The sequence below is a fragment of the Etheostoma cragini genome, chromosome 2 (genome assembly GCF_013103735.1).
Source record: "Etheostoma cragini isolate CJK2018 chromosome 2, CSU_Ecrag_1.0, whole genome shotgun sequence".
Lineage (NCBI taxonomy): Eukaryota > Metazoa > Chordata > Actinopteri > Perciformes > Percidae > Etheostoma > Etheostoma cragini.
In genome coordinates, this window is record NC_048408.1 from 18,869,837 (window position 1) to 18,893,781 (window position 23,945).

Here is a 23,945-nt window from a genome sequence, read left to right on the forward strand (position 1 = left end):
TTAAACATAACTTATAACATAAGTAGTTTTTGTGCCAAAACATAACTGTATCCATTTGACAACTTTACTGATGTGTTTAAAACCACGACCGTTTTCTGGTTCAGATATGAGGACAAAAAGAAAACAAAGCCTGTGGGTTGTATATACTGCCATGGCTAGTTGTGTTAACTTATGAAACTCTCGCATTAGGGGGTAGAAATAAACAATCTACATCGTCATATGGTTTAGCAGACTTTTACATTTCAATGTCAGCTGGAAAGTAGAAGTTCTACACCGGAGCTGAAGCGACACTTCAGTAAAATGACAATAAGGAAATGTCCTTTTGAATAATGTTACTGCGTCAGTGTGCTGAGCCACCTAAGCTGCAGTTGGGAAGAAAAACACAGCTTTTATTGAGACTAAAAATACTTTCTGAAAAAGAAATTGCATCCAACTGAGCGAAGACGATGATTCAGTTATTGTCTCAAACCCCAATTCTAATCAACTGGCAGGCTTGAGGGATTTAACACATTCAGCGTAGTTGCCAGCGTCTGCTCCGAGTCATCACTACACACACACACACAAACGTCAAGGAGTAATTCTCTGTTTCTGGGCGACTGCTCTACCAGGTGAACTTGCCAGACGTCCGAGTGGGAATAAATTTGAGATGCTGTCATGGTTCTTGTCCCAAATGTGTTTTCACCACAGTGAGACATAGCACCATGCCAAATTTAGCCAGAGCTACCAGAAATGTAATCTCAGAGAGCCATACCCCCCTGGCTCAAAGGATGACGGTCTGGAGAATTTTCATGATAAAAGATGGGAAAGTGAGCTGAGCCAGAGGTAGCAGTGACTGTGGTAGTCTGAGACTCAAACACCTCACATTCAGCCCCTACAGAGGCACATTTCTTTGTCTGTTCCAAACAAACTTGGCAAGTAAGCGTGGCAACCAGGGCCTTTTTTTTTCACCCTTTTTTGGATTTAAAAATCCACCTGCCGCAGTCACTTTTTACCAGCCAGGTATTTTTTTGCCTCATGAAAATGTGAAAAACAGGAATTGCTGCGCAACACCCAAATGCACTTTACACACAATTGATTAGTTTGGGATCATACTTAAATTATAATCATGCCTATATTAGATAAGACCATAAACCATTTAACAACTTTTTTTTAAGAGAGCTAATTGGTTTTAACAATTTCACTTACATACCCTTAAGTTTCCTGTTACATGAAGATGCTGATTGAATTATTATGTCCTAGGCAGAGAGACAAAATAGTTACAACGGCCCAATCACCAGTGACAAATGAATCGTGTTGCTACACAAGTTAACTCTGAGGTCAACTTTGAGTCTACCATTTTGTTGACCGTACCATGCACTACTTAGTTTATTTAAGACATTAACATATTGCCGTAAAGCGCCGACTTCATATAGAACTAGTATCTGAAAGCATTTGACTCACAAAAATCTGAACATCAATTTCTCACATTAAACTGACTTTCCTACAGCAATGAATGAATTATTCCATTCCATATCAGGAAGTACACAGAGTAGACAGACTTCTAAAAATCTAATTCAGGAAATTAACTTGTAAAAAATGTAAAACTAAATAATAAACAAAATACAAATATAGCTGATGGAACTGGCACAAGTTTAAATATAGTTTGTTTTCTCTGCTCACCTTCATTTGATCCTTTACGTACTGTATGTAGTTTGTGTCGATGAGTTGTGTGTGCAGTTGCGGTCTTATTAAGCTTGTTGGCCTGTGTGTGTGTGTGTGTGTGTGTGTGTGTGTGTGTGTGTGTGTGTGTGTGTGTGTGTGTGTGTGTGTGTGTGTGCGTGCGAGCGAAGTAGCTCACACTTTAAGTTGCTTCTATCAGCTTGATGCTTTCGGTCTCCTGCAGGAAGAGATGATGTCTCCTACTGAGCATGTGGATTAGGCGAGCCACTGTTGACATAGCTGTAGCTGCTTCTGGAGATACTCAGATCCTCTCTTGTCTTTTTATGCCCGCCACCAGAGCATGTGAATGGCACTCATATCAGCACAGGCCAGGATGTAATAAAAGTGTGTGTGTGTGTGTGTGTGTGTGTGTGTGTGTGTGTGTGTGTGTGTGTGTTACACCTAAGATTCTGTCAACACTGTCTGAGGACTGGAGATTTGTTCATTTCAGCTCACTTTCTAATTAAACAGCTTCTAATAGCAAATCAAGCTGTGGTAAAAGACGTTCACCTTTTCTTTGGACATTAACGGTGTAGAGGGGCAATGTGGCAGAGTTTGAATGAGGTCAACATGACCAGATGGAGGAAGTGAGAGACACTGAAGAATTACACAAAAGATATAAAAAGGAAATATTGTTAGAGGCAGAGATAAGAAAAGAATTCAAGGGCAACAGTGTTAAGAAAAATATGTGCAATTGGCAGTATTAATTACTTAACAAAAGTCCAAGCTAGTAATATAACTGAAGAAGCAAAGGTTTGACATCTGATGCTTTATAAATAACTCATTTTTTGTTGATTGAGTTGGACTACTAATTGATTAACTGACAAGTCATTTCAGCCCTAAAGACAGTCATTGTTTATTATAAAGAGAATAAAGAGAAAGACAGTAGGATGGAGGAGAGAGGAGACAGAGAGTGTAAACATAGGGGCTGACTCAGAGAGCGAGAGAAAGAGAGAGAAGGGGCATGTAGCGGTCCACAGAAGGGAGGAATGAAAGAAACGCTGTCCGCGCAGTAAAGCGGCTGACTCAACCCTATTCTTTCAGCTACGGACGGCTTCCTTTAATTCGACCTATTCAAAGCTGGCTTATGGTAACAAGACAGTCCGGGAAATGACAGAGGAAACCACAGGCATTTTAACTCTGCCTCATTGACATCTCATCATCATAACCCCCTTCTCCATTGTGACTCCCCTGTCCAAAATCTCTGCACGGTGCACTCTGACTCTTATAGTGCCAAAAAATGTGTCCAAGACAGCATGTGCTTTCTTTTGACAATTTGATTGATGCCTCTTCATTCACTGAAATTAATTTTGTGAAGAACAAAAGCAAATAGCTTCACTGTAACTTTCTCTGATCTGCAGCCTATCCGTATCTGAAGAGCACTGCATGTACCCACTCCATTTCATGCAGCGCAGAGTGCAGCCAGATCCACCACTCTCTGGCTGTTACTATGGAGATGCCAGTCGGCTCAAAACAAAAGGCAGAAAAAAATAAATAAGCAGCCTCAGACAAGAGCCCCTGGCAGAGCTCCGACAACCAAATCTGGATTGGCAGCAGAGGCTAGAGCCATCTTTCTCTCTCTCTGGTTCTCTTTGCATCTCATCTGCACACTGAAAGTGCAAATATTGATTTAGAAAATAAATAAATTGACTTATCTAGATGAAAGAAGGATAATGCATTAGTCTCTAAAGAGAATGGGTCCTGTAAGAGTGTTTGAACTTGCTATAAAAGGAGTTGAGCTTTGAGGTAGCTGGTGCAGGAGCCTCTGGCCCTGACAGAAAAGAAGCATCATTGTTGATCTGTTTTTGGCATTCTGTGACAGACAAGGAGAGATCTCATACCAAAAGGACAAGCTGACAAGTTTAAATTGAATTGTGATCACTTAAAAGACTGGCTAATATCCTCATAAATACTTACTCTACTGAAACTGCCCCACAATTCACCTCAGTGGAAGAATCAGCTCTGGCATTAGTTGATTTTACAGACAAATTACAACTAAGGCCACTAAAAGCTGGAATGAGGAGTCCGTATTGTAGTTAGAAAAAAAAAAAATGTGTACAAAGTGTATTTGAATCACAATTCCAGCACTACCGATTCAAAAATAATTTAAACAAGAGTGAAAAGGGATCTTGTAAAGTGAATTGTATATAGAGACATCTGAGGGGTAATGATGCTGCTTTACTGTTAAAAGGGCTTCTATTTTGAGCCACAAAAAGTCCATGTCTGTTTTTTTAAACACTTTAACCTTCTGCAAAATCTGCCACACTGGTGCATTAACACTTAAGCCACACTAAAACCAAGGGGAATCACAACAACCCACATAGTCCACTTTAATTTATATCTATTTTGAATTTCCACTTGGAGATCAATAAAGTATCCATCCATCTCTCTATCTAAAGTGTCAGACTACAAATAAACTGATTAATCCCACACTGAAAAACTTAATATCTACATTTTCTTCTACTTGTAAATAATCTACCATGTGTTGTCTTAATTTTTTTTTTTTTTTTTACAAATACAACCAGCTTGTTTGTTTTTATCATCGTTAGCTGGATTTTGTAACTACATGTGAAACTTAATAACTTTACCTAATTATTTCCTTTAAGTTTAGGCCACTGATGACATTGATAAACAATGAAGAACTGGTGACAGGAGCAGGTCAGACTGCTACGCAGCTACCAGTCATGTTCAACAGGAAGACATCATATAAACCATATAAGGAGGAAAAGCTTTCAACGGTTGCGGTGGAAGAACAATGAACCTACAGGACAGACTGCTGACTTGAATAAGAAGCAACAAAAAGCACATCCACAACTCCTATCAGTTTCCATTAGCTCCAGTAGAACCAGTTCTCAACACCAAACGCTGATCACACAGAGGACAGACCATAATGAGTGTGAAAACAGTCTAACAAAATCCCTTTGATGATTTGAGACGGATTGGTTATTTCCCTCACAGCCTATCAGGCTTACAAGGTGACAACGTGAGCAACTGATAGCCACCAGGTATCTTTATCTCCACATTAATTACTACCAAAACCAAATGTGAAATCTCATACCCAAATCCACAGGGCTACTTTGGGACCATTTGTCCAATCTACTTTATTAGAGTACCAGCTGTGTAAATGTACCAACCAACAGGGATTATAACAAGTCAGTTAGTGTAAATGTGGGCTGCAGTTTAGAAGAGGTAGAATTTTACTCCTCTTCATTATCTGTGTTAACTTATACCTGTTAACAGGGTTGGGAACCGAATACAATGCTTTTTAGGCACCAACCAAATTGTCTCCTTAGTATCGAGTACCAAAAAATGCCTCCTCATTCAGTACCAAATTTCAATGCCTAAGGAGCAATCTCATAAGGAGCCAATAAGCATGCAGCATGCTTCTAGCAGGCTCTTATAATGTTTGTGATTGGCTGTCTAACGTTACACTGTAAAGACACGCAAGAAAAATGGCACTAGCTCAGTTTGCGGGGACTTGGCTTGGGAACTGGAGGGTTGACGGTTCAAGTATGAAGTATGGACTGGTCGCTGGAGTGGTGCCAGTTCCCCTCCTGGGTTCTGCTGAGGTGCCCTTGAGCAAAAGGCACCAAACCCCCAACTCCTCAGGGCGCCTGTCAATTCATATGTGCCATAATGCTCCCTTGGTGTCCAAAAACTATGAAGCTGTGTTACTTTTTCCCAAGGACCTTTAAACTAGAGGGAATTTACTTTCACCCCTTTAAATACAGTCCTAATAAAAAGGATCAAATTATGGAATGTGAAGGTCATTAAACTCAACATTTGTTCAGAGCTCTTTCTGAAGACCTCTTTTTACGTGCAGAATATAAAAGCTGAATTCTGCAGCATTTATAGTCTAACTTCAATTCACTTCCCAAAGTCCTCATTTCACCTTAATCTTCATTAGACAAACATCTCCAACAACTTCCCTCCACTCTTTCTCCACTTTCCTCTGACTTTCACTGCCTTTCCCTTTATCTCTCTCTCACTTGGCATATACAGAAGTTTATCTTTCAGATGTTCTTGTACTATTTAAAGAAGGACATCCTTTGAAACATTAATGTATTTAATTAAATGTTTCTAAAAAAATGTCGTGAATATTTTATTCACGTAGTACGATCCATTAAAAGCCTTTTACAGTGAATGTCTACCTGCTTGTTGGTGGCAGTGTCTATGATGCCCAACTTGAGTTACTGTTCTTTGGTCAACTGCTTGTGTGTGTGTGTGTGTGTGTGTGTGTGTGTGTGTGTGTGTGTGTGTTGGCAGGTAATTTAAAGAACGGTGGAGAAACAGAGAAAACTAGAAAAAAGACGTGCATGGTAAAATAGGAAGCTAAGATGTAAGAAAAAGAGCAAGCTAGGGCATCTCTGTCTGATCTTGTTAAACATGCAAGAGTGGGTTTTAAAAGCTCAAACTCTTCCATCTGTGTCACACATGAACATACACGCGCACATAGAAAGGACACCAGTAGGACGTGAGGGGAAGTGCAGAGGACAGGAGTTGGTCAGTAGGATGCACCCGCTGCCATCTCCTGAGCATGAATCAATCGCTGAGCTAATGTTGCTGCCACTTCTGAATCTCCCCCACGCAACTCTTTAGCAACCTGAGAGGACATATTTTACATTTTAAAAACTCCCGCAGTAAAGCAATTCAGCCACAGTGCTCCTCTGTAGGGCCGCTCCATGGCTTGGTCTGGGAGGGTACCTATTTCAGAACTTTGACTACTCTGTTTTCTACTTGCGTCTTATGTTACTTAGTAATCTGCCTAGAAACGTCCTACATGGTTTCTGTGATTTTCTATTGCAGGGCCAAACAGGTCTATCCAGATCTTTAGCAGCCATTCTCTTGACAATGGTTTTCAATCTGTGCAATGGTTTTGTTTTAATTCACGTTTCTTTTTATAAGCAGGGAAATAATATTTTAGCTTACACTGAACCTGATAAGTGCATTTGGGGAACAGTAACAATCAGGCCCATTTTCTTTGACGTCATGTACTCTAGCTTGAAATAGTCTTTAAATAGACTGTCAAGCAGTTTCTGGAACATTCTGGATTGTCCATACTACGCTTGTTGGATCTTCTACCTCCTGCCTTCATTGAATGTTCTGACTGTCTTCTAAGAGATAAATGACCAACTTAAAGTTAGCTGAGGACTAGTCTCGCTTTACCAGACCCTCCTCCAAAGCGCGCTGGAGAAGAGTCTGGCTGCACCACATTGTATTCGGGGATTAGAGGAAAACGTGCTCTGGCTCATAGGGATTTCTTTAAACCAATCACAATTTGTCACCTAAGCACCGGAGGTAAGACGCGGAGCCGCTGCAAAAAAGGCTCGGAAGAAACTTGTTTTTGTGGAACGTGTGCATGTTTAAAGTTGTTTTAGTCGTGCAAGAGAAAACTCAGATTGAACAGATAGTCTAGCTAGCTGTCTGGATTTACCCTGCAGAGATCTGAGGAAAGGTTAACTGTAGTCCTCATAAATCTACCAGAGTTCAAAATGCCAACACAAAGGAAGCCCAAGGCAACGGATATCTGGCCTAAATGATTGAAATCCGATTTTCGGCAGCAACTGAGCAATCCCGGATTTTGTAACGATTTCTTTGTTTCATAAGTTGCTGGAACAGCAAAATACTTTATACTTGGCATTAGTCAAACTACAAGAAAAGAGTCAACATCCTGTCTACAAGCTGTTATTAACCACGTTATTTATATATTATTTAACGTTTGGACAGACTTGTCAAAAATGTGCTGAACACGTTCAAAGATATTTAAAACCTAAAAGCTTAAAGATCAGGGCAAAGAAAACATTATCTGACCACCTTAAATAGACTTCAAGCTCACAGATATTGAAATATCTCATTGTACTGATAATCATGAATACCCCAGAACCGTAAAACTACTTCAATAAAAATACAAGGAAGAAATCTTAGAGACAACCAAATCAATTAAAAGCACAAACATCTTGATCAATGAGGACTTTTGAGATAATGTTTCCATGAAACAGCTACCAAAACTCAGGGAAGAGAGAAGGAAAGGGAACCTTGCTTCATCAAATATGACCAAGATCAGTTTATGAAATAAAACTAAAATCTAGTTTTATCTTAAAACATTTAAACTTCATAAACATGCTCAACTGTAATCCACAACACCTGATTGCAGATTTCTCCAAGCTATTAACTTAGTTTTTTACATCAAAGTCGGTTTACATGTTTTGAGAGAGTACTGCATATGTGCAAAAAAAAAAAAAAAAAAATGTAAGCATGTTGTGGCTCCGGAGGGAGTTGGCGAAATATGTACAAATTACCTTCTCTTATTTCAGCATCAATTGGAGCTGAAGACTACAAGTTTGCAAATCTGGGGTTTTAGAGATAGAAATTAATGAGTTTATAAGAACTCTGTAGCTGCTCCTCAACTCTGTTTGAGGCTAGTGGCTCTGGGCTATATTAATCACTAATAGCATAACACATCCGAACCTATCTTACACAGTCTATGATCCGAAAATATAACCAAACTGTCGGCAGTCGAGTTGCACTGTGTGTAATGTAGGCGCCATGTTTTGAAAATGAAGAAAAATGCATGGAATAAAAAATAAAATAAGACAATCCTGCATTGATTTCAAGCTTCTTCTTTTTCTTTTTTATGGACAAAACATGTGCGTCATCAGACCAAAGACGGCCAACCCTCCCTCGCCCTCCCTCTTACGCTCTGTCACCATCCTTGACCTCTGTCAATCTTATATCATCATAAGATATACCATCTTATATCTTATATCTAAGATGTTTGGAGACTTATATCAAGGATAATCAGGAATGTCTCAATTCCCACATTTCCAAGCAATCAGCAGCTTTTTCACAAGCATTTAGGCAGTGTGTAGATGGCATCCATTCAGAGCTGACACAAAGGAATACCAAAGCGCTGCGCAACCTACTTCACAGCAAAGTTAACAACTTTGTGTCATCTCAAAACACACAGCAGCACTAACCCTATCAGAGAATCCAAATTTCATTTCTGCAGAAGTCTAACAGGGTTGCAGCAGAGTGGGAGTGACAGGGGATGAGAAGGCCTACTCAGTCATTCAACCCTCACTAGCTGATAGATTGAGACATAACGTCAAGAAAGAGGCTTAAAAAAGACATTTGAACAGGCTGAATTATGGATGAAGCCGTGCCCAGAAATAGAATTCAGAAATATATGTTGAAAAATATTAAACAAAACAAAAAAAGTCTTTCTCCCTCCTCCTGTGCATGTATTATTAGGAAGGAAAAGACAGCACGGACAAATTAGCTGACCTTGTCCACATTGTCCAGACTGTTTCACACTGATGAAAAATAGAAACTCTCAGAATCATCCTTAAAATTGACATTGTACAACTAACTTACAATAGTCAGGTAATACGTGCTGACATACGGATTAGTGTTGTGAGGGCCTAGAGACAATCACAGTAGCAACATGTTTTAAGATTCCATTTCCAACATCAAACATTTTCCTAACATTGCAACAGTAGCCCTCTTTGAGAAACACATCAAAAAGAAACACATGTCACACAAAAAAAAGATGTCTTTATTAAGAACCTGGTTCTTCAACTCTGTCAGCAGGAATTTGTGGCATTTCTGAAATGTCACTTGTAGTTAAAATGGGGTTGCTGGTTGAGTGCGGGTTAGGGGTTACGCTGCTTTGATGTGTGTGAGATTGAGAGCAGGAGGAGAGAAGGGGCCAGAGCGGTGAAGGGTGTAGGCGACCAGACGGCAACTGAAGAGCTTCACCACAGAACAACTTTACCTGGATGTGACAAAAACATCGGGGGGAGGACAGGAAATAGTGTCCGGTGGTCGCGCTTCCCCTCTATCAGTCATTTATTTTCACCCGGCATCTGGGAAGCCTCACAATGTGTCGTAAAAGAATTAGAATGTTAGAATTTTTCTGCCGTTTTTTTATTTTACTTTTAAAATGCCTTTATTTATACAATGTTCAAAGACAGGCATTCGGAACATAAAAAAAAAAAACACAAAGGTAAAAATTATGCCAGGAGGATTGCAATTAAATAACTAATTTATCAATTCATGAAGATCTTATAGTGAGTACATAGATTAAGGGTTTTAACGAGTTTATTTTCAAAATATAAAAAAGATGGTTGGTGGTTGTCAAATTTAGACTTATGAATATGAAATTTAGTGAGTAACAGTATCAAATTAATTATGAAGTAAAGTCAGAAATCAGCATATTCTTATTTTTTTTAAGTAAGTGCTGTAATACAACTAGCAGGAGACAAGTTATAATTGAGGTAAGTTTGGAGACACTACCTTATTTAATCATTAAATGTGTAGCCTAAACATTTTCTGTATTGTAGTTTTGTAGACTGTCCCTAAGCACTCTAACTGCCATCTCAACACCAGAACTAACTTCAGCTGAACGCTAACTGAATGCTAACGCTAGCAGGAGGATGTCACGGTGTAGGTAGCACCGACTTTTTTTGGTTCTACTCTTCTCTACTGACAGCACTCCAAATTTACAAACAGCGCCACATGTTGAAATCGACCAGAATTCTCCTTTAAGGAGTTGAATAACCAGGAAAAATCCATGGTCAAACCAGTTTTCTAAAAAATAAAGATTTGTGCTTGTATAATATACAATGTCTCTATTGCTCCAGATATAGTAGTATCTGTGTGGGGAGAGGTTGTGTTTAGAAATTAAGGACAAACTTATGTGACGTCATCTATTATGTTGTCCTAGGTGAAGCAAAAGAGGAATGAGGTTTTATTTCAATTCAACTTGTGACCAATTAACTATCAACCCAGACTTAGACTTAGTCTGTAATCAGCCTTTCTATGAAATGAAGTTTAGTTGCAAGTTCTAAGTTCTGAGTGAGTTCAAAGCTGTTTTTAAAGTGGTCTGCTCTATGTGTTAAATTTTAACAGCTGCTTCTTGACGCTCTCAACAACTATGCTCTGGGGAAAGTGAGGAAGTTGTTTTAATTGCTTATTAAACTTGAAATATTTATAGAACATTTGAATTTTCTTTCTGTTACTGTATGACTCTGACAGCAAGAAGTTACTTTGAGTTACAGTTTTATAGTTGTTTAAGAGGTTTGTTAGCTATGGTGCATAGTATCTATCGGCCCCCTGAGGAATTGTAAGTAATGACAACACTGCCAGCGCATCCATGTGGCGCAAGCCTTCGGCGATCGTGCACCACCCCCACCCCTCTTCCATGCAGTTGCTAGTAGCGTTTATCCCATCAAATCAAGGAGAACACAGAGGTTGGAATAAAAAAAAACACGGATTCTTTAGAAGTGATCATACTTTTGTAATTTTTATGTCCTCTTCGTTTCCTGAGCTGAACACTGCTGCCGACCTTTCTCAGCGCTGACGTAAAACCCATCACTGGAGTTTCTGTGCGTGTATTTCATCGGACTACACCATTTAGTGAACAAAGCTATAATGAGAAATACAGAGACTTTTGTGGAGCTGATAGGCATAATCAGCTTTGTATCAACTTATTTGGCAAGGGCTTGAATGTAACGGACGTTACATTAAAATATAATATTAATGTAATATTAGCAATAGTAATATTAAATAGTTGCACACTATTCTACAGTATAGCCACTGCAAAGGACATGTCAACATTTTTTCCTCTCCCTCCCTCCACAGTCAACCCTCCTGGGACAGAGAGGCCGACCACTATCGACATTTAAAATGGAATAATGCATACATAATGCTTTGGCACTGGTGAATGCGTGCACTGACAGACCTTGGGACGGATGAGAATTTAAATGTTTTTGCTCTAAATTCCACTTATGGAGGGCCTGAGGAAAAATGTAACTGTGCTCAACGTGCTCACTCAATGAACAATGGGATATTTATGCCACTCTCTGAAGTCAGCTTAAGTGAACTCACTTAAGTTTGTTGGTTGAGCCATTAGTTTTCTCACCAACAACATCAGGATAGTTTTTCCAGTAGGTCAACGCAGACCTCTGGGCACAGGCACCATGCATCTGCATGTACGGCAGTACAGAATATTGGCAAACCTTTCCTTAAGTTACCAGCTATTGCTAGCGCCAACTAGCTAGCTTGGTTGGCAAGGTACTACCAAACTTTTAACTTGACCATTATTTACTAAATGAACGTCATGCTGTATTGAAGAAGACTTGAAACTAGCAATTGAGACCATAAACTTGTTGGGAAAAAGATAAAGATAATGATACAAGTGAGCAATAGGGTCATTAGCTCATATACTTCTATACAAGGCTACTTCATTTTGCAACCAGTCAAATTGCTCCCAGATTGAAATGAGATAACATGATGTTTTAAGGAACTTCCACATTGGCTTTACTCTCCACACCTGAAAGCGCTGTCCATTTTCTTTTTCACAGTCTATGGGCCTAAGGGAAGAATATATTGTACCAGTTCTGAGAGTATTTTTGACCTTTAACATCATATAATCAGCCTGGCTCATATGCAGTGGCAACACTGGGTCAAGAAAAAGCCTGTCACTTATAGCTTCAGCTACACCTACCTCTTTTAAGACAAAAGCTGCTAGTTTGGCAACATGTGAGCCATTACAAATATTAATTTGATCTTTTCAGCGCTTGCTAAAAAAAAAACTATGATTTTCTTATGAATCTAAATAGCTATCGTCACACTGTTTGTCCATTGCTGACAGGAAGAAAAGAAAGAGGATTTGAGAAGTGATTGTGCACAAAGATTTCACTGTGGGTCAGGTTGCTTTTGTTAGCCGGTTAGGAATGCTGCTGATGTGGTGCCAGTGAGGCGAGAGGGAAACCAAGCAAGTTTGGCGAGGTCCCATTGGAAGGAGGATTAACATTACTGAGCTGCCTCCGTGTGTGTTCACAGTCCTGTGTTATGTAATGTTACTTGGGTGAAGCTGCTAGACTGGTCACAACAGGTGTGCTGCACAAGTTTTTTTTGCAAAGGTAAACAGATCCATGATGTATTACAGCATACATTAGTTTGTGCACTGATTTACCAGTTTACTCAGGTTTGTCCATCTCAATTCACATACATGTTAATTTGTGTGAAGGGAGATGAGCTGCCTTTTTGAGTCTAATGGGAATCCAAGTAAATCAATAAATAAATCCATGCATCCATTCTCTAAACCACTACCTTGTTCAGGCTCACAGAGGGCTGTTCAACACATTCATTTTGACACTTGCATGGGTCTGCACGATTTATAGTGTCCTGTTCACCAGATTTTAGCTACAGAGACACATTTCCTAAATCAATATTCAGATGTGTCCATATCCTCTCAATAGAGAAATGTGTCCCTCACAGATCTGTCCACATCTGTCTTCACCAGAAAACAGCATATGCAGACAACATATGTTTTCTCTCTTATCCCGACAATCAATATAAAGCTGTGAGCAGAGTAAAACAGTAAACACAACCAAGAATATGTACTTGTTTTAAGAGGAACTCCTTACACCTGTTCACACCTCCAGAGAATAATTCACAACAGGAATAATGAGACCAAAAAAAATGTCACAACATTGGGAAGCTGTCAAAAATGTGACAGAGACATAGGTAATTGGCAGGTTGTAAGGATAAATATGTTAAGAGGGCTGCTGTTAGCAGACAATTTATTTGACAGGCGTGCTGTTGTTAAACTCCATCAAACAGGCCACTGATATAGTTAAAAAAACTGAAGAACTGATATGTCTAGAAACTAAAAAAGCAGCCTAGGAAATAATACACTTGATAAAACGGAGAGTGCAGTTTATTGACAATGTCATCAAATAAAGGACGTACACGCATTTCAAAATCTAATGTTTTAGTCACACATGCAACCTTAGTTAAGTCGATGCAAAAATACAGGACTCTGCATGATCTGAACTCTGTGTGGGCAAGTGAAGAGGACAGCAGGACTGGGGGACAGGGACAATGTTGATACTGTTATGTTTCTGTCAGCTCAGCATAATCCTGTATCCCTGTTTTCAAGGCTCCGGTAACAGACAAAGCAATCAAAGTCACTTTCAAGCCTCCCTCTTCTTTAACGGCTCAACTCAGCCACCACTCCATCTTGTTGTCTGACAGTCCTATCTGCCACCTGACTTCAATAATTATCTGACTTGTAAACGTTCTGTGGAAGGAGCTATAGTCCTCTTTCTATCCTTATTCATTGTATCCTTTACATGGTTTTAAGTGAACCAACATTGACAGCAAGTATTTTTTGGCAAACAACTAAAAGATACTTTTGATGCATTTTAAAAGAAAGAAAACATGTGTAAGAGTGAGGGATCCTTCATTATTTTCAAGAGGTTCCTGAAGCTAAATGTTGTAACATTTCTTCTCTAATACCCCCTTCCCCAGGTCATACACATGGCTCAACACACATCAGGCAACCCTCCTTCAATATCTGGGTTAGACACAGGTCAGACTTTGTATGGCTTATAAAAAAAAATTATGAGAGAATGAAATCATATATGAGAGAAAAAGAGAGAGGGACACTGTAACACGCACACACAAACGACCCCAGTTTTAAATATCTGTACATATTTATATCTATTGTTACATTTTACTATTTTTACATTTTTATTAGAATATACTTTGTTTCATACTGCTTAATAACTTTTGTTTTTATATTTGCCAAACAAACAGATTTATACAATGATAAACCCATCCTATTATTGTGTTAATGTACGTATACCACTGTATTGTGTTCTGTCTGATGCTTTGGCAACATTGTTATTGAAGCTTTCTAGCCAATAAAGCCCCATGAATTGAGAGAGAGAGAGAGAGAGAGAGAGAGAGAGAGAGGAGAGAGAGAGAAACAAAGAGAGGAAACGTGTGTAGATGGAAAGGTTAGACTGACACTTAACTTTTATTTGGTAATTATTCAATGTAATCTAAATGTAATTCTATGGTTTATTAATAAAGCATATAAAACCACACTGGGGACTATGCCAGTTTAAGTGTGTGTAAAAGTATTATGTGCATATTAGTTTATGTTTCTTGGAGATGTTTTGTACATAAAAACCAAAAGAGGAGCATGTCATCTCCAGTTTTCACACTACATCAGCAGCATAAGCATGAGTTCACTGTGCTACATGAACAAAATCAATTTACAGAAAGGGGGACAATGATTTTTTTTTTTTTTTTCTTTTTTTAAATCCGACATGTTCCCCCCCTGGTGTGAAAAAGCCAAGGATTTTCTTCTTCTTGGCCTCATGGCAGCAGAAGGGGAAAGCTGACTTTATGATACCATGATTCCCTGGCAGCCTATTGAAAGCCACAGCTGTAAGCTGTTTATGTGGCATAAAGGCTGTCTCTATTAGCACTGCTGTCAGAGCGGGGGAGCTGGGCATTGGGTGGCAGCGCTGCGACAGTTCAGCTCACAACAGTATTCATTTACTGACAGGACTGGAGGTCGTCAACTGGCAGTGCACAGAGGCCCAGAGTGGAGGCAGATCAAGCAGCGCTGCCGCCAACCTCTAGGTCGACTCGGAGAAACGGGATGATACTCGGGATACGGGATGAAAGGTCAAAGAAATCAAATGTGTGGAACTATTCCTACTACTCCTTCAAAACTGCATTAAGACGACAATCACTAATGGAGCTGAATGTCACTTGGCACATAATGAAATTCAGTAAAACATGATCTGATAACATATGGTCTGTTTCCTATACTTTTTTTTTTACGTTTTTGCTGGTAATCAAGTGTATGTCAACAATAATATGTGCTAGCAAATATAAAACTACAGGATATTATTAATATGCAGTAAAATAATCCATCGCCCTACCCATTTTCAAAGCTGTATGGTGTCAGAGACAACACATAAAATGGATAAACTGGGGCAGATTGTGATTATTTTACTACTTGTTCATAGTCACTATTTGTTGATGGCCCCTGAAGTGCTTACAACTTCACAGTTTCAACTTAAAATCTGTGTTTTGTGTTGTATATAACCAGGAAGCCAGTAAGGGGTCTGTCTGAAAGCATTTGATTGACATATGGTCAAAAATCTCCTGTTATGTATTGCTGTTTTATTAATGTGTATTTGTTTAGGTCTATGTGACTTTCAGAGAAATGCATTTCAATCCCATTCGGTCAAATTCTACAAAGTGGCACACCAAATACAAGTTTACTGCCATTTTGGTGCTCGGCAACTCTAGTCTTGATTAAAAGTCATCAACTCAGTGATGTGCCCTTCATTCCTTCTCACTGCATCACGTCCAGTCCGCACGCAGTGCCTTGCAATCGCAAGGTTGCAATGTCAATGTCCCACATCAGAGACAACACTCAGAAAGAGAGAGAGGGGGAGAGAGAGAGAGAGAGAGAGAGAGAGAGAGAGAGAGAGAGAGAGAGACACAGACAGACAGACAGACAGACAGACAGAGAGAGAGAGAAAGAGTGTTCAGATGCCTGCTACTTCAACAGCTTCTCCTTTTACATCTCACAGAACAAGAGTCAATGCATACAAAGGATCAATTCAGACCAGGGCTCAGTGGGTTTCAGCTTAACTACACAATGGCACTCAGAGCGCTGCAACGATGACTCTTCACAGAACCAGCTCCACATGGCGCTCCATTATGTGGGGTTTACTGGTACTGAAAAGACAAGACTACTTCTGATAATAGTATTCTTTTGTTAACATGAGTGAAGTAATTTCTTTGACTAGAATCAAACAAGCAATGAAATGCTTTTGTCATCATTTTACAAGAATGACCATAGAGTGGAGCAATGATTACATCAGCCATAGTGAGGTAGGGATTGCATCATACAACTGTATACCAAACTAATGCACTGCTCCAATTAAACAATGGCCTTAGTGTTACATGCCACATGATTCTGCACCTGGGCTTAGATCATTATGGCACTATGCTGTCTACAAAAGCAAATGTGAGCGGTTTTCATGCATTGTGAACAGGTCAGATGGAGCAGAAGATTTGTGTCTTTTGCCGCCTGTGAAAATGCAGTAACAAAAAGACAGAAAAAAAACTGAATGTGAAGAAGAGACTGCTCGGAAGATCAAACTGTGAAGAATATCAAACATATTCCTCTTGGTTTCTTCCCACGTTCTTATTGGCTGATCGCAGCTCTTAGAAGTCATCTTTATATATCTCACAAAGTAAACAAAATATGTTTGAGGAGACTATGGAGTCTGGGACGGCTCACGGATTCGGTTAAATTGTGTCCGTAACCTGCTCACATTTGATGAGAAACGGGAATGACAGTCAGCACTGACTCGTCTCCAACATGGGGGGAGAATGTCACAAACTTGTACGGGGCAGCATCATCTTTGCTTTTGTCTCCCTGAGCCCATTAAGAGACAGACAAGTTAAGTAAGAGGCTGGCTTTGTTAGCAGGCAAGGAACAAGCTCTTGTTACCTGCCAAAATTAAACTGAAAACACTAATAACGTAAGTTACAATAGACATCTTAGAGCCAATATCCTCAGATAGTTCAGTACTGCTGCTGAAAAGGTGGGTTATTACTCTGGTAACGCTGTTTTTTGCTGCACTACTAAGCAAGTGTGTGTGTGTGTGTGTGTGTGTGTGTGTGTGTGTGTGTGTGTGTGTGTTTGAGACAGAAGGAGATATAGGCATAAATACATGTGATTAGAATGCATGCAGCTACAACTTGTTATATGAAAATCAAATCAAGCACATCATCAACATGAACGGCACACGAACAGGGTCGTTAACAACTAGGGAGGAAAAAATTATGTCATTGGTTGAAAATGTGGGTGCCAAGTCGTAATGCAATTGTCAGAGGTTGCCACAAAAAAATAACAAGTAGATTCGATTTTACCGGGCTTTAGAATGTAACCACATGGTACATTTCAAAAATAAAAAAATAATTAGCTCTCTCTCACTCTCTCTCGCATGCCTGAGACATACATCTACAGTTGGCAGTTTAGTGTGTTCATCAACTCGTTTTGACAGGCTTGGTCTGAATTGACAAAAATAAATATGAAAATAAAGGGGTTAAACACGGGTCAGACAACCACTCAACCCTGGTCATTGGTGTGAAAGAGGTAGTAGTAACACATTTCACATTCAGCATTTTTTCCAGCCACATCAAGGCAACAGCAGTAAAAGAGCCTGGCTCACAGTTGAAGAGACTGCGGCTTCTAGTTGATGATGTGCACTCACCTTAGCGTTGGCTTTGGTCTTGCTGCTGCTGTTAGTGTTGTTGTTGTTAGGGCTGAGAGTAGCATCTTCATGAACGCTGTCCAAAAGCCAAAGGAGGAACTCAAGGGCATCGTGCTGAGAGTTTCCCCGAAACTGAGTGCCATACTTGGCCACTATGCTCTGAGGAGAGGAGAAACATAACAATTAATGGGTGATATTCAAGTCTTTAAATGCTGACAACATTCCTGACAAAATGAAGCATGGATCACATTGAACACAGGAACTCATACAACTCATGTAAGTTAGAGTTGGTTCTGCTTGGAGCACTCAGGAGAGACATTGAAAAAAGCAGGGACACATCTCTCTCTTATAATCAATTAATGCAAACTCTTTTAAGATCATCTGCCATGCATTACTTGGCTATGATAAGATCATGTATTAAAGTCATTCACAATTTTGTTTTGGACGTTGAACAAACAATGGGAACTTTTTGAAGAATATAAATTATACGACGGAAGACGTATGCAGCACATTAAGCCATCCTCCAAAAAACATTTCAACAACGCTCACTGTATTTTCAGAAAGAGATATAAAAATGATTACTTTCTTGGATAATCGATTTATCTGTTGATCTCTAAATAATTTCAAAAAACATTAAAAAGTGCCTATTATCATTTCCCACAGCCTAAGATGCAATCTTCAGGAGTCGTTCTATTTGACCGACAGTCTAAAACCCAAAGATATTGAATGTACCATCATGTATGACAAGGAAAAGCATCAAATCCCCATATTCAACAAATTGGAACCAGCGGTTTGGCATATTTGGCATGTTTGCTTGAAAAATGACTAAGGCAATTATCTGATTTTACCTAACCAACACATTAACTAGCAGATGTTTAATTGCATACATATTCTTTTACCGTTTTATTTCATCAAATTAGTAAAGCTGAGCCACTTGTTTTGAGTGGTTATGTTTACCTTACCTTGTTGTAAGTTCTAAAACATATTGTTGATTTGATTTGATTTATTGGGATTTCTATTAGCTGGGACCATAGGCACAGCTATTCTTCCTGGAGTCCACCCAAAGATTGTGCAGCTCTACATTACCATGCATCATTATTAAATTAAAAACAATCACCAAAAACAACATTCAATACATCAATGAAAGAAAAACATCCAAAATAATGACAAGACATGATAACATTCAACACTACAACGGAGTACACAGGACCTACTTTAAATTATTCACAGAATGTAGAGATGAGATTATATTGATCATTGATAATATGACCAAGCAAACGCACACATCACACCCGTTAGGCCCTGAAAGGCCATTATATTTAAAATAAACTGAAGGTCAAAGTTCCATTCAGGAAAATTCGAGGACGCATCTTAAAAAAGGGAAGATTATTACACTAACATCACAAAAACTGACACCCACTTTAATCTCTCATCACAAATTAAATTACTTAATACTTTTTTTCTTAACTGTTGTTGTTTAAATGCTGTACTGATATTGCTATACCGGCAGCATAACTGCATCAGTAAACATAATAAGACACATCAGTCCATTTGTGATGTCCTATCCAATTTTAAGAAATTGTTCTTCGAACACATTCATACACTGCATACCAAACAATGACTCAAACAGCGGATATCCAAAACCCTGACAGGTGTTACTAGAAAAAACTGCCAGACTGTCTTATTCAATTACAAGGAAGGAGTTGTGACTTAATGAGTCAGACGAAGAAAATGACAAGCAAAACTAACGACGGCATTAAAGCTACACTCTGTGGCTACTTCTCTCCATCGCTCTCCCTCTCTGTGTGGGACTGATAGAATCCAGCCTCTGCACCACACCTCATTAAAAATCACCACATTATACCTGCTGTATTCCAGTCTCTAAATATAAACACGGGAGGGAAGGCCCCCCTCCACCTGACGGAGACAGCCCGCTAATAAGCTTCATTGCAATGAGGAAGCACTGACAGGGGATGGAGGGATGAGGGAAAGATGGAGAGAGGGAGTGGTGGAGTAAGAAAGGAGTGAGGGTGGGACGCTGGCGGAGTTTCAACAGACCTGCGAGTCGTTTTCTTTCTATCAAAAAGGACGGCACTGTTCTGGCTGGCCCCGAGATGAAAAGTGAGAACACGGAGGTGGCACAGTTTCTCAAAGCTACTGACAAAAACGGAGTGGTGAAAATACCACGGCATAGACAGTTAGACGTTACGGTGAGTCTCGGCACAGAAACCCGATGGCATGTGACTTCATTAAGATGAGGAGATGACCCCTCCACTGGCCTCATGTGCTGTTTTTCTCCCTCTTTGTGTGTGTGTGTGTGTGTGTGTGTGTGTGTGTGTTTGTGTGTTTGTGTGTTTGTGTGTGTGTGTTTGTGTGTCATGCGTGTGTCAAAGCTAAAAATGTCATGTCATTTTGCTAATCTCTAATATCTGTTGTCTCTCAGATTGCCACACAGGCTCAAAGGCACTTAGAAAGAAGAAATGTTGCGTTCCTCTGTAAACGCTAGTGTCCAAAGCTGACCTGAGCACAGCTCTGGTGAGATCTTAAGTGTTTGTTGAGCAAACACTCCAGAGCTCGTCGACGAGAGGATAAAGGTGGGCGTAAGGGTCAACTTGAGGCAGTATTTTGTAAGAACTATTGATCAGTCTAGAACAAGGATCTGATTTTCAACCCACCCATCCCTGATTGGTCCTGACCTGAATTGGTTGGATCAGGTTATTTCCCTCTTAGATCACTGTAGCTTAAAGCAAACTTTGTTTCATTTACTGATTTCAGTCAGTATATACACACACACACACACACACACACACACACACACACACACACACACACACACACACACACGTATGTACACATATAAACTAAAGAATCAAGGACTACTAGCATTTCTACAAACAATGAAGAAAGCATGACAAAGAAAGATAACATAATGACAAATGACAGCAATAAACGTGCGGTCTCCACAGCAGGGGCCATGACCTCCGGCAGTCAGCAGAGTAGGGCTGCACTCTGGCAACATTCCCCTGCTTCCACACCCACGTCTGTTTTAGGGTCCTGGCTTGCTACCCTTGCTTCACCTCACACCATTACCCCCCCGGTGCCCTCACCAAATCCATCTTCCTACTCTGTAAACAATGATGCATCAGGAGTGCTGGCAGGCCAGGGATTTACTATTAGCATACGTTCTCTCTCTCCCTAAAAAAAACATGTCACCACCTCACCTCCTCGTAATCCAGCCTGCCAAACGAGCCTGGACGGATTTGTTGTTGATGGACAGAGAATTATGCTGACAAATTATGACAGGGCGTGACCTTAGAGAAACTGCCCCCCCCCCCCCCCCCCCCCCCCCCCCCCCCCCCCCCCCCCCCCCCCCCCAGGTGTGGCTGGAAGGAGGCTGGATAGAATCTGTCATGACTTGCTGCAACATTTGCGGTTTCATTTTCCAGCCGGCTCACCTCTGGACACAGGACAGACATCACTAATAGTCTCCGCTCATACCAATCTCTCGCTCTCCCTCTCCTGCCCCTCACGCTGTGTGTTCCATCGGTCCTTTTTCTGTCTTACACACAACCTTCAAAACGGAAACTTTTATTTTTTTCTCTCTTTTTATTATCTTTTTACCTTAATTTTCTACCACGTAGGAACCATTCACACACACCCCCACACCACGGATGTATTAGCCTCAAACCCACACGCGAGCCTCTCTTAGCAGTGTAGCCCCGACCCCTGCCTCCAAATTTAAGCATAATTTATACTTCTGTGTAAAATCTACGTCGTGCCTACGTACATAGATACATGGAGACAAGGAACTACGCAGGACCCTACGCCGTAGTCTGACATGCACCTCTCGAAAAATGTAACAACACGTCGCAGCAACGCAGGTTGTGCCTTGGCGGTGTTGCATTTCCCACCTGCTCATTTCCTGGTTCTCCATAAATAACATGAAATCAAGGAGAGGGTTAACTTCTCCTGCTACAGATGTCCTAGCGTGGTCAGAAGGAACAGGGGAGACACTATTGTTTCTCTCACTGTGACTCTAGAGTCACTGCTTGCTCCGAAGCGGTTCATCGTTACTTCTCCCTTGCTCTTCCACACACTCCCCACACTCACACATGTCGGCTAGATGTGCACCCCAACACACAACTTTAGGCCACTTATGTATTATGGCGAAAGCTCTGCGTGGAACCTTCGCAGAACTATAAATCACGCTTTACTGCTACTTTTTGTGTCAGCCTAGTTCATACTGGATTCCCCTCCAGAGCAACAGAGAACAGATGACAAGTGCCACATCTTGGAATAAGACCTATATTTCCTCTGCAGCACTGAAAAGTTCTGAAATCCTTCGATAAAGGTGTGCCAGCAAGTCAAGACTGAAAAAGAACCTGTAGATGTCCCCAGTGTGGGATTTACAGACAATCAGGGATGAGAGGTGATGGAAATAATCTCCTCCGAATGGTTTACACCTGAAACTGAGAAACTGATACACTGAGGATTCATATCTGAGGCTGTAAATACACTACTGTGCAAAACTGAGAGTCCAGGAATCTGTCAGACTATCAAGAGCTGTATAAGCATATATGCTTCCCCATCACTGAGATGAAGTAGGAAAGTCATCCCCAGCCTCCATGATTCTGTGATCCCAGTATCACATTCCACAATACTAAAGATGTAGATGTATTCCTTCCCACTGCTTCCTACACTGTGTTGTTCAGACTTGGCATATAAATCATAAAAGGGATAAAATACCTGGTGGAAAATGGTCTCATATTGTCATGCTTACACAGATACAGCAGACATACTTCTCGGTTTCTTTATTGCCTTTTGTCACAGAGCTGCAGGTATAATGGATTGCAGCTCACTGAGTCGTGGGAATGCATGCTGCTTCTAAACAGCATATGGTTGCTCTGTTACAGTACTTGGTAAGTGGTTTAGCTTGTGTTTTATAAGGGTGAGTTCAAGTGTTTGAAGAATTACTACTTTCCCACCAACTTCACGACATAGATCCCACAGTCTGTGGCCAGACACAGAATTCTTATATCTATTCTAAATCTTCTACCCGCACCCCGCCCCCCCCACTCCATCTGCTTCAATCAAGCTGAAATGAGAGGCAGCCCTGCTGTGCCCATTTAGCAGAGTCCAGGTGGTGCATATCCCGACAGCAATGTGTGCGTGCGTGTCTTTCTACAAACAATGTATACATCTCAGCCCAGAGAGTCAGAATGAGAGTGGTCCTTGAAGGAGCAGAGAGACAAGAGAAGACAAACAAACCATCCGTCTCGCTGCCCTGCCTACTGTTACACACTTCCTGCACTCTTAGAACAAACAAGACGTCTTAAAATACCAGGCTTCATCTTAAGGGCCGAGCTTCTCTGGCCTCAGAGCTGCATCCTGTCAAGCGTAAAAAAAGAGGAATCTGGGCTCCTGCTCTACGACTTCTTAAAGTAGTTTCTGTGCTGTTAAATCCTTTACTTCAGGAGTGTAACACATTAAAAAGAACGAGTTTACTCTGTCATTGAGTTTAAATGATGTAGACAACTTTTAGAGCAACCAATCGAAGGACACCCTCCAGATTTCATCAACCTCAAATGTGTAGTGAAGCATTTATGGCACAGTTGGAAATTTTGACCTTTAAATGCAGCACTTCCATTAGGCTGATCACTGTCATTTATGAGCTTTGCTGCATTTGCTAACAGAATTCATATCAGTCAGACTTAAAGTGTAGAATTTTTAAAGATGCTAGTGAGTGTGCTGGTGAGGAGCATCTAACAATGATTTCCATGAGAGCCTTAAACCACCGCTTGTTAAACCAGTCCAGTGAATCACACAATTAAAAACACCCTGAAGTCCACTGGGATTTTGGGACCAAGACTGACATTACAATATTAATCTTAATGTTTGCATACAGCGGAGTGTAACAGACACATAAGTGCACACAACACTTTGGTTCGTCAAAAGGCCAAGAAAGTAGAACAAAACCTGTTTTGAATTTTTCGAGAAGATAACCCTAACCCAACATTTAAATGTTGAGTACATTCTCTGCCGCAAAGCCTGAGGTCATTCTGGTATGTTCAGTTAAGATGTTGTGATGTCTACTGAAAGGCTAATGACTCTACACATATCCCAAACAAAAGAAGTTGGAAAAAG

The 23,945-nt window shown here is 40.3% G+C and overlaps 1 protein-coding gene across 2 annotated transcripts in view; it reads right to left on the reverse strand.

Annotated features, from left to right (window-relative positions):
* Window positions 1–23,945, reverse strand: part of usp43a (ubiquitin specific peptidase 43a) — a 96,813-nt gene that overhangs the window by 69,190 nt on the left and 3,678 nt on the right. For both annotated transcript variants that reach the window (XR_004659988.1, XM_034896897.1), the window contains exon 2: window positions 17,802–17,960. Coding sequence is in view for 1 of the 2 variants with exons in the window: in XM_034896897.1 (XP_034752788.1) it covers window positions 17,802–17,960 (159 nt within the window). In the remaining variant the exon portion in view is untranslated. The remainder of the gene's footprint in view (window positions 1–17,801; window positions 17,961–23,945) is intronic.